The 11,223-nt window shown below is 35.3% G+C and overlaps 1 protein-coding gene across 1 annotated transcript; it reads right to left on the bottom strand.

Annotated features, from left to right (window-relative positions):
• Positions 1-4,971: 4,971 nt before the first annotated feature.
• LOC133692279 (kinesin-like protein KIN-14I) lies at positions 4,972-10,946 on the bottom strand. Its single transcript, XM_062113112.1, has 19 exons — positions 10,550-10,946; positions 10,267-10,433; positions 10,029-10,172; positions 9,693-9,932; positions 9,518-9,589; positions 9,160-9,228; positions 8,980-9,057; positions 8,689-8,820; positions 8,524-8,605; positions 8,283-8,378; positions 8,025-8,198; positions 7,836-7,942; positions 7,552-7,730; positions 7,222-7,383; positions 6,871-7,124; positions 6,610-6,773; positions 6,348-6,506; positions 5,529-6,019; positions 4,972-5,442 (listed from the first exon to the last, which is right to left on the bottom strand). The coding sequence occupies exons 1-19, from the start codon at positions 10,668-10,670 to the stop codon at positions 5,310-5,312; spliced, it is 3,024 nt and encodes a 1,007-aa protein (XP_061969096.1). The 5' UTR covers positions 10,671-10,946; the 3' UTR covers positions 4,972-5,309.
• Positions 10,947-11,223: the final 277 nt, after the last annotated feature.

The following is an 11,223-nucleotide window of genomic DNA, read 5'->3' as shown; positions in this document are numbered from 1 at the left end:
TTTTAACATTATGAGTTGTTTTTGGAATGAAATATGTCTCAAATGTTGCATTTTCTTTCTGTTTTCCATAACTTGCAGTTGATTATTTAACAACACCAATGATTTTATTTTTTCCTTTATTGGCATCCTTCGGTGGTAATATCTGCTTCTTAGCATCGGCTTTATCATCACCACCATCACCTTTATCATCATCGTCTAATTGTCTAATCATCATCTCTTTATGCTCTTTTTATTTAGCACTTATGGATTGAAATCTACTTTTATTTCTCTAGCTTTCCGTTTTCTTTTCAACATTCCCCTGAAGATTTAAAAGCATTTAATGATGAACATCTGGAGGACATTTGCAGCATTATTCCACTTCTCCTATAGTTCCAGCTAAATGTTGTTTGAATCGATTAATGCCTCTACCCGCAAAAACTTTGGCACAATATAAACATACTATTTTTTTTTTTATATCTCATACTAAGTTTAGGAGCTTCTTTGTAATAATCCTATGCCAAATCTGTTTTTCCTTTTATACCACTTGACGTTGACATTGAAATTGAAGGTTGAGATGATTGGGCAGTTGAAGGATCACTTTTTGGAGTGCTACCATGTTGAGAAGACATTTTAAAGACCTGTAATAAACCAAATCAAACTTAATTTAAAAACCATTATTGTTTGCTAGCCCATCTCATTTGACAAAACTAATTTGTTCATATACAAGCAAATAACAACAAAGAAAGCTATTTCATAACATTGAGATGTCCTTATGTGATGATTTCTAGTTCTAAAGCAGCAAGAATTGTTCTGGTGACTTAGGCGTATTTGTTCAAGCTTACATATCCAACAAGTAAAGAAAAAATGATAGGACTAAAAGCCCTGTTCTGTCATCAAAGGGCATATCATTCAAGGCTCAAGAAATTGGTGCATGCAGATGTCCTTATGTGATGATTTCTAGTTCTACAGCAGCAAGAATTGTTCTGGTGACTCAGTCGTATTTGTTCAAGCTTATATATCCAACAAGTAAAGAAAAAATGATAGGATTAAATGCCATGTTCTGTCATCAAAGGGCATATCATTCAAGGCTCAAGAAGTTGGTGCATGCCTTTTTTTAACCCTCTGCTACAAGAGGGTCTATCTTAGAGATTGAGCAAATTGTCCTGAGATTTCTTCCCTCTTGAAAAAAAAAATGATTAGCATGTTATACTGCGTTCACCAAATATAACATAAACACATATGATGCTCATTGTGATATCCATTGCTTTGTTGATTGTAGTAGATTGCCTTATTAAAAATGTATAAGTTCATCGCTTCATCTTATGCATATTATGATAGGTAAGTTAATTAGTTTTGTAACACTTAAGGATTTAGTAGGGCCAATTAACCTTTAAAGACAAAAGAAAGTTGTTAAAACCAGTAAGTGTAAGAAAGGATCATGTGTGTATCTATAAATCTTTTATGAAAATGAAAGAAAGATAGCCTCTAACTAACAAAATATATTAGCAAATTTAGTCATGAACTTTCTTGTTGACTGAATAAACCACTAGCTTGCATAGAAAAAAATAAGAATCATCATATCCAAATTTCTAATAAGCAAATCATAATTTATTATATTGAGTGTCCTCTACTATGAAAAAAACATTTGTTAGGGTAATAATTGACAATACATAAATTTATTTCCCAATCATAGCCAGTAGCTAATAGCACTGGACATGCAGCTATTCCATATCTATCAATTCATGTTTTTGAGTTTAATAATTACTTTAAATGGAAAAATACAGATTAAAAACTTTTTTTTATTGCTTTTAACAAAGAGTAGAACATTAATTAATGCAACTAGAAAGAAAATCTCATCACCATCTATGGTTGAAAGTTTGCTCAAATACTGTATCTATATTTGAAATTCTAGATGTGAAAATCATAAAAGCAAACAATTTAGCTTGAACATAATATTTGTATTTGAAAATTTACTTAAATACTGTATCTATACTCAAATTTTAGATGTGTTGGACATAATATCAATGTAGGAGAGATAGAACACCTATACAAGTAGCACCAACTGGAAGTAACACCAATTTCTCTGATGAACTCTTTGTTAGGAAACAAAGCAATTTAGCTTTTGGGTGTTAATAGATCTCTTTGTTGTTCAAAGAAAGAAATTAGGTCACAAACTTTAACTTTCCTTTACTGTTAGGCATGGTGTTAAATAAAATTAATATATATAAGTCGGGTCTCACCTGGGTTCCCCAGGTCGTTTGGGCTACGGGTCGACCGAGTTTGATCATTTTTTTGCTCTCATTGGTTTTTTACCTTACTTGGATTGGTCTAACCACCGAGTCAACCTGGTTCTAGATCGATCTGCTGGGCTGGTCCGAGTTTAATAACTATGATGTTAGTTTGATTGATTATTTAAGTTGAACTTGCTTGAATTTATTAGATTTTTTTTGTTAAAAGCTCAATGTACGTATGTTGTTCTTTGTTTTGCAACTAATTGTGTTATTGCTAATTTTTGTATGTTGTTGATGTTTGGAAACAATTTTCTTGTATCTGTTGCCCATCTACCTCCAAATAAACCTTTTGAAATGAGAATATTCTATAGAACACCTAACTTTTGAACATGTGATAACATGTAGTTTTAAAACCATAATTGTAGCAAGATTTAGAAGTCTTTGGTAGTATGCTAGGTGTTGCTTTTTAAAATATTTTTCGCTTGAAAATACATTAAAATAATTTTTTTAAAATGCATTTTTAACTCAGTACATCAAAACAATTCAAAAACATTGAAAACAATTAATTTAAAGTAAAAAAAATTAAATTTTGATGTAAAGCAGGTTCAACCTCAATACCAAACACCTTCTTAGATCATGAATTAGGAGGATCAAACTTGGGTTGATTTTAGAAAAAAAATAATATTTTCTTAAATAAAAGTTAATGGTTTTTTGACCGGTTCACAAGTCAACTTGATTTTTTTATTGGATTAAACCAAATTAATCATTCCTTTATTTTTTTTTAAATTGAGCCAATCCAAGCTCTAGATTAATCGAGTCTTGAGTTGACCCACTGGTTTTGGGTTTATGAGGCCCCTTAGAAAGATATAATGTTCGGTATTTTTTTGAAACTCCAAAAATAAGGCTAGGCCAAGCATGTTATGAGTTATTCTTCTTCTTTTTTGTCAAAGGTTTTATTCCTAAAAAGCTTTTCAAGTTATTCCTTACAATGACAAGAATTTGTTTGCATAAGATAAATAAAAATCAACAAACTTTGTTTTCAAGAAAATGTTATCATTAAAAATTATAAAAAATAAAAATAGTGTTTTTAAAGGTGTTATTGCAAAATTAATTTTCAATTAAGAGGTTATTTATGAGTAAGTATCAACTTGTTTTTTATCAAAATTTATTTTTTTTATTTTAAATTAATATTTTTTATATTTTTGTATCGTTTTGGTGTGTTGATGTTAAAAATAAATTTTAAAAAATAAAAAAAATATTATTTTGATGTTTTTCTAAGTAAAAAGAACTTTAAAAAAATAACCGCTACCACACTCTCAAACCCTCTAAATATTTTACAACCATCTCCAATATCAAAGCTCGAGCTCAAGAAAATTACTAAATTTATTTTTTAATAATAAAAATGAGAAATTGTTCACCTAATAGTATTGAGATAATACTAAGCTCGCAACATGTGCTTTATTGCAGGTTAGATAAAAATTCAATTATTACATTAAAAATACAAGCGTCGCTATTTGCTTTGGCAAGAGATAAAATATTTGAAATAAAAATTAAAAAGTTGATTAGTGTATCAGATCAAATTAATTAACCATCATATATATTAATAAATGAGAACAAATTGGTGTGACTTGTTCAACCCAACAAGCTAAAAGCGAACTAGCTGTCCCATTCAAATCGTGATCTAGTTAAAAAAAAATAGATTCAAGTCATCATCATTTTTAACATTTTCCTAACCCTAGCTTAAATGTGAAATGATGGATTGCCAAATGATTAAATTGTTAAAAACAATTCAGGGAGTAAAATGAAAAGATGGCGATATATTGTAATGGGTAATGGGGCATGACCATAATATGTTAATCTAGTTGGACAATTTATGTCTTTCTTTTTTTATTCTCTTCTTGGACACCTTGATTGAGTTTTAACTGAACTCGGACCTGATGAAAAATATAAATTTTTTTTAAAAAGGAAAATCAAGAAAACTGACCAGGATTACTTATTCAAACTCAACTTGTTAAAATTCTAGACTTTTGTTTAATAAAAAAACTTAATTTTCAACCAATTTAATATTTGAGAATGAAATCTGAAAAAAAATTTCAATTAAAAATATTTTCCAAAGCAAATATTCATATTCATAGACATGGTTGCATTGTGATTTGATTATATTCATAGAAATCTAATGGTGTTGGGTGTTATTATATTCATAGACATGGTTATGTGCATTGTGAGTTTGCAGCCTGATAATATTCTACTCGTGTCGAGTAGAAGGGGTGGCAATGGCACTGAATTTGTGCCCAAGATTGGGGATTTTGGTCTGAATAAGAAAGGGAAGTCCGATCGTTATCTCAAGAGGGACTGCTTTGTATACGGCACCGGAGTCCGTGGTTGATCATGTCCAAGAGGCTCCCTCTGACATATGGGCTCTTGGATGCATAGTTTCCGGGATGCTTACAGGGAAGCCAGTCTGGGATTTGAAGCCTGAGGCCACTACTGAAGAACTCCCGAGAAAGATTGGTGACGAATTGCCTGAAATCCCTCCTCAGATCTCCAAGGACGGGAGAGATTTCTTGAAGGGATGGAAACCTGTGTTCAGATCGATTGACTGCTGAGATGTTACTGGACCATCCTTTTGTGTCAGGATTGCAGTTCTTACCATTCCTAGCTTCTCACTGAAGAACGCGCACATGGATTGCAGTTCCTCATTCTGTATGCCATCTGCAGAGATAATCACTACAATCCAGTTGATCTAAAAAGACCGTTAATCTTAGAATGAAAATTCTTATCACTGAAATCGATTCTGAGCTCACAATATTTCACATGAAGAATATCTGTGGTGATATAGAATAAAAAAAAAGAAAAAAGAAAAAAGAAAAAAAAAGAAAAGATCTCTCATCAAATCCAAGCAGGTCAGCAGGACACACATCTGGTGGGCTCGCCGAAGGATCGCAACAAGCAACTGGAATTATTGCTGCATTAACTATATTATAAACAATACAGAGGAAAAAATTAAAACCTTCCTTCTTCGCTCAGGGGAAAAAAAAAATCAAAGAAATATACAAGGAAAAACAATCTGCAATTCCCCCCTCAGCACGGCTAACTTTCCTACTTCCTACTTGCATTCTTGCGTTTCCCGTCAACTGGAGCGGCCTGCCTTCTATTCTGTTGCGGGGGAACTCCAACTCCATTTCCCGACTTTCGTGACGGTGAAGGGCCTAGCGAGGGATTCAAGTTCTTGCTGCAAAAGTTGAAACTTGTAAGAGAAACTTGCGAAAATGAATTAATAGATAGGATTTGACCAACACCAAATCACATCTACAGTACCTCGACTCTGGATTCCTCGCTGCTTTTGAAATTGCTTTGCTAGTTTTTGAATCAATCCCATTTGTTATACCAGTGAACTTGGACTGATTGAATTGCCAGAGCAAATCAGGTTCTGATGAATCACTGGTGGCAGCATCAATATCGTCCATGTCATCATTATTAGCAAGGTTGATCTGGTTGTTACCCGCGAACATATTATAGGATTGTTCTGGGTAAATTTTTGAGGAGTCTGAAAGATACTTCTGGTAAAAGGCATCAGGCAAATTGCCATTTTCTGCATCCCAACATCCTAGAGACTTTTCTACTCTGTTTACAGCATCTTGCTTGTTCACCATGACCTTATCTACCCACTCGCCTGAGCCCATTTCCTTCTCATCCTCCGCATACTTTTGACCAGGGCTAATGACCGGAGGCCATGGAGGCGAGTTTGCTAATATCTCATCAAGATCGAAGCTTTGTCTCTTCTGTCTCGGAGCAGACTTTGTGTGAACCTGAAGCAGCAGCACATCAATTTACAGGAACCAAATTAACTGAATGAGTATAAAGATGAAGAAAAAGAAGGGAATCAATCCTAGAGCTTAGTAGAGGAAGCATTACTTTCGATGATCAATTATCTTTTATACATTTAACCCCCAATCTTATTCAAAGGTTGAACTTCTTCTTGCTCATAAATTTTATAAATTCTAAAGACTCAAATATTTGATGCTGTTTTAGATTCCATGCCAAATAAAACAAAGTGATATATTCGGCTGTCTCCATGGTGTAATCGCTTGATTTAAGAAATATCTTTACCAATCATGATTGGAAAGCAAGGCTCACCTCTATGTTGCCCACATCCCCCATGGGTTGGCGGAAGGCATTGCTGTCATTTGCATCCCCGAGCCGATGGTTAGAATTGAATGGTGATGATTCACTTTCTTTTCTTCTGTGTTCGGGTTCTCTCTCTTTTTTTGCTAATGCTGCCTTTAGGCTAGCAATCTACGGGGATGAACGATTTTCATATAGAGTACATTAATTTGTGTTGAATGATTAAGATAAAAATGTTATATCGAAAGTAGAAAGGAGAAAAAGAAAGTAATACTTGTTCTTTGAGTTCTTTAACATCTGCACTGTCCTTGTTCACCTGAGCTGCACCAAGTTCCACCGTGGCTACCCGCTCAGCAAATTTCAGAGTGCTTATTGTTTCTCCTAGTGCATCAGGTTCGGGGCTAATGTGAACAAACATCAGTGTCTTGGCCTGCCCTCCTGAAAGAAGAATTTCATTCCGAAGCCACAATCATTTTCTTGAGGAGAAAGGAACAGAAAGACGGTAGATTGAAAAATGTGTTTACTTTGACCATACCAAGTGAGTCTTGGAGCAGTTGTGTAAGTTTGCTATTTCTGTAAGGGACATGTGGATTCTTTTGGGCAAGGGAAGCGATGACATCACCCAGAGCTGATAGGGATTTGTTAATGTGCTTTGCTTCTATTAGTCTGTCTCCTGTCACTTCAGATTTGTTTACTCTCTCGCTCCCAGCCAAATCAACCAGATGCATACAGCCACGGAGAATAGTTCCAGATGTCAAGTCTCTTCCTTGAACATGGACAGTCAAGCAACTGCAGTTCACAAAAATATAAAGTACAAGCCATCCACACTACAAGGCACTGCTAGGAGACATTACAAACTGAAATATGCAAAAGAACAAGAAGTCACCTATGCGAGCGACTGCTGCGATCATTTAGGGCTGTTGCACCCACTGCACGATTCTTATGTCCAAGGTACATCAGATCAATAACATCACATGTTGATGACACAGGAATGATGTTTGCATCTGGTACATTCAGACCTGTGTGAGAACTGTTACGAATTTCTAACGTGTCAACAATTAAGGATGGACAATTCTACTCTTAACCCTCTATAGAAAACAAATGTCCGAATGACTTCTTATTTCCTTATTAAGTAGTTTTGGCTATAGTAGTAGCTGCTCATGCAATCCAGTTCTTAACTAGCGCTTAACCAGAAAACAAACTTTGTAAAGGATATCTTTTGTTACTTCCATCAGTAACAAGGAGATCCCTGACTTGCTCATTGTAAATCTCTATCATTTGTACAGCGACATTGTAGCAGAAGGTGTCTTTCCTTTGTTCTGCAAGAAGAAACAAATCGCCCAATGCCCTATAATTCACCCCTTGGTTTTTATCTGTGAGATCTTTGGGTCCTGTCTGGAAACATGAATGATGAAGTTCAGAAATTTTGCATATTTTAGTAATGAACAACAGCAAAAACAGTTTTTCTACTTTCACAGATGTATCTAACTTTAGTTTTACCATGGTGTAAGTTTTTCCCGATCCTGTTTGACCATATGCAAATATACAAACATTGTAGCCATCAAGAACGGATCGAATTAGTGGCTGCATATCAGAGAAGACCTCGGCTGCAATTCAGTGAGAGTAAGCGTAAAAAGTAGTGTCAATTAGCATTAATCAGACCAAATTCCAAATTAAGAACCAACTGACCTTGGGTAGCCAATGGTCCAAATACTTTATTGAAGCTAAAGGACTTGCATCCTTTCCCATGTTTTGATGCGGTGCTAATTGTAATATTCCCATCTTCTATGTGATCCACTGTGCTCATATAGTTTGATTGTCCAGACAAAAATGGTCTCACTCGACAATATACCCGAATACTTCCTGGACAAAAATAAAACGAAGGGCATGGGTACACAAGATAGAAAAAACATGATTCCTAGTCCCTTGCAGACAACAGTAACTTACCTTTGAGGTCCTGCACTTGATTATATAGCTTGCGATTTTCTTCAAGAACCTTATGGTAGCCTGAAGCAGCATGAGCTAGACCATGGATGTGCATGCCTACGTAGAAAAAGATATGGACTCAAACCTTAGATAGAAAGAACACTTAACCAACTCTGCTCCCCTCACGGCCATCCCCACCCCAAAAAAGAGAAGTTTGTAGATAACGAAACAAAAAACTCAAATTTCTTTTTTGCGTACTTACCAAGACTGTTAAACTCCTCATGAAATTTCATTTGCATAAAATGCATACCAGCTTTTGTTGTACGGAGTGTGTTTTTTAATTCCTGCAGCAAGGAATAATTAGCACGAGAACTATACTTCGTTAATCCAAGAAAGAAAATGGAGAAGAAATTACTAGTAGGCGTACCTGGATATCTCTTTGCTGATGACTAAAGATAATTTGCTGTTTCTGCGTTTTATTTTTTAATTCTTCATCATCAATTAGGTTTTTATGAAAACATTCCTCTTTCTTCATCACTCTGACATTTTTTTCTTCAGTCTGCAGGATTTCAGCAACAGACAAGAAACTCTTTAGTGATTATCATACAATTATAAGCATCATAAGCTTCACAGTGGTAGTATGTTTTCATTGTCTTAATATATCTGTTGGACTTAGGAGGCTTTTTGCTATTCAGTGGATGAAGATTAAGAGATTTACCCTTTTATCACCACATGCAGATTTCAGCAAAAACCTGTTGCCCTGAGAGATGGTCATTTCTTTAGGAGCTGCCTTTACCTATAATTTACAGCAGAGTAGGATAAAAAAATAGTTGCACAATTAGAAATGAACTAATTATCTTCTGTAAACTTATTCGTGTTCAATGATCGGCTGGCCTACCATATCATATTGGCTTGCCATGCGATTCTCAAATTCCTCCACAACCTTACTGAGCACTGATTCGACTAACTATTGCAAGCAAAAGGCATGTAGAATCGAAGTTAGAAGCAATATAATCAGCGGTACCAGAAGATTCTAAGGAGTGCTAGTATTTGAGCTCAAAAAATTAGGGAATTAAGATTTTGAAATTGTGGAAATGTGATCAACATATCAGCAAGCAATCATTCAATACTGGGGAAGTTGGCAGCCTCAGAATCTGAGTATGGATTTCACAGAATGTTAATATAATGCCAATGCAAATTTGCTTCTAATAATGCCCGAGAAAATAACCAGTAGCAGTGGGTGCGTATATTCTTACTGTTGGAACTTCTTCAGGCTTCTTATCCAACAAAACAGCACGAACAAGCATACTCAAAGAACCAGACCCAGGCTAAAAAACGAGGAAAGAGATAAAAATTTAGAAGACATAAATCTGAAGTTCAAACTGTCGGAGCAAGCAAAAGCTCAAATTTAAAACAGTTAAGCTTACCAACCATTTTATTAGAGTTTTCAAGATCACTGGACAGAGTGTTGAAAGATTTTTCATTCATTGACAAGTTTCTGGATAAGTAATTCATGAATGGTTCCGAGTTTTTCCTTACAAAAGACTTTGCTGACACTGTAGGTTTTACATTTCCACCAAATTTCCAAATCCCATTTCCACCAGTCTGTTTCCACTCATTGTATGATTTCAGTGCCAAAACAGTATTCACAACCCTTGCAGATTTTCCTCCCTAGAAATACAACAAGAGTTAGACAAATGAAGCTCTTATCTAATTCCAAGCATCTTTTGCATATAGTAAAATCAGAATTGAAATTGCAATACATACTTGTTCCAGATCAGATGCCTCAAAATTAGGAATCCCCATTTCTTGTACAGCTACAAGAAAATTCCTAACATTTTCAAAGTACTGAAATGCTGATAATGCAGCTCCATCAGGTATAAGAGCAGCATCACAGGGACTCTCCACAACCTAAAATATAATTAATTAAATTAATCACCATCATCCAATAGATAGAATCAATTAAAAGTAATAATACTAGCGGTATAAATAAAATAAAATATACCTTAGGCACAGCTCCAGGTTGAACCTTATTGAGAGCATTGCAGAGAATGATTCCACTTCTCAATCCAAGCCTAAACTCTTCTTCAGATGGCTCTGCTGGCAAATCCTTACCTGCTACCACTCCTACCATCTTTCTCAACCACCCCGCAGCTTCATACCTTCTTGATGCTACCATAAGCAAAATCTCAATAAAATTAACGCTTCTCGTAGACAATTCAGAGGAAAGCAACTATTCTGTTGCAAGGGAAACATAGAAGGAAACAAAAAGAAGAAATAAAAGGTACCGGCTTCTTCAGCTTTTCTAGAGTCCAAATCAAGATCTCTGAGTCTATTGCCATGCTGTTGCAGCACATCCTCCACGACCGACACCACTGAAAACGACAATGCTCCTCCTTCAACAGCCATGTCGTAAGAAATCCCCGCAACGTACTATATATTTCCGCCTCCTTCTCTCACAATTCCACCATCAAAATATCTCAATTTGAGCCTGTTGGAGCTAAAACAAATTGAAAAAGGAAAATCGGAGAAGAGAGAGAGATGGAAGAGGAAGGGAGGAGGATATTTTTATCTTCTTAGGAAGTTAGTTTGATGCTAGAACATCTAGAGATATATCACATTCATTCTCCATGAGCTTTTGCCTTTTCTCTTTCTTCCTTCTTCTACCTAGAAAAGCTAATAAATTATCTCTTCCTTTTTATGACTTTGCTTCATATATAGCATCAGTAGTATTCATTTCAGTATACTCTCTCTCTCTCTCTCTCTCTCTCTCTCTCTCTCTCTGTCTGCCCACTCCGTTTCTCCTAAGCTACTTCTCCCCCCGTACCTGTCTCCGAACCTCGTGGCTTCTCCAGTATACCATCCCAGCCAACGTGCTTCAGGTGCTTTTTTCCCAGCGCGTGCGTTCAGAATGTTTTTGATTTAAAAATAAATTAAAATTACTAGTTTTTAGATTTCTTAG

This window comes from Populus nigra, chromosome 4 (assembly GCF_951802175.1).
Source record: "Populus nigra chromosome 4, ddPopNigr1.1, whole genome shotgun sequence".
Taxonomy (NCBI): domain Eukaryota; kingdom Viridiplantae; phylum Streptophyta; class Magnoliopsida; order Malpighiales; family Salicaceae; genus Populus; species Populus nigra.
The sequence above is the reverse complement of the archived record's forward strand: the minus strand, read 5'-3'. Positions and strand labels throughout refer to the sequence as shown.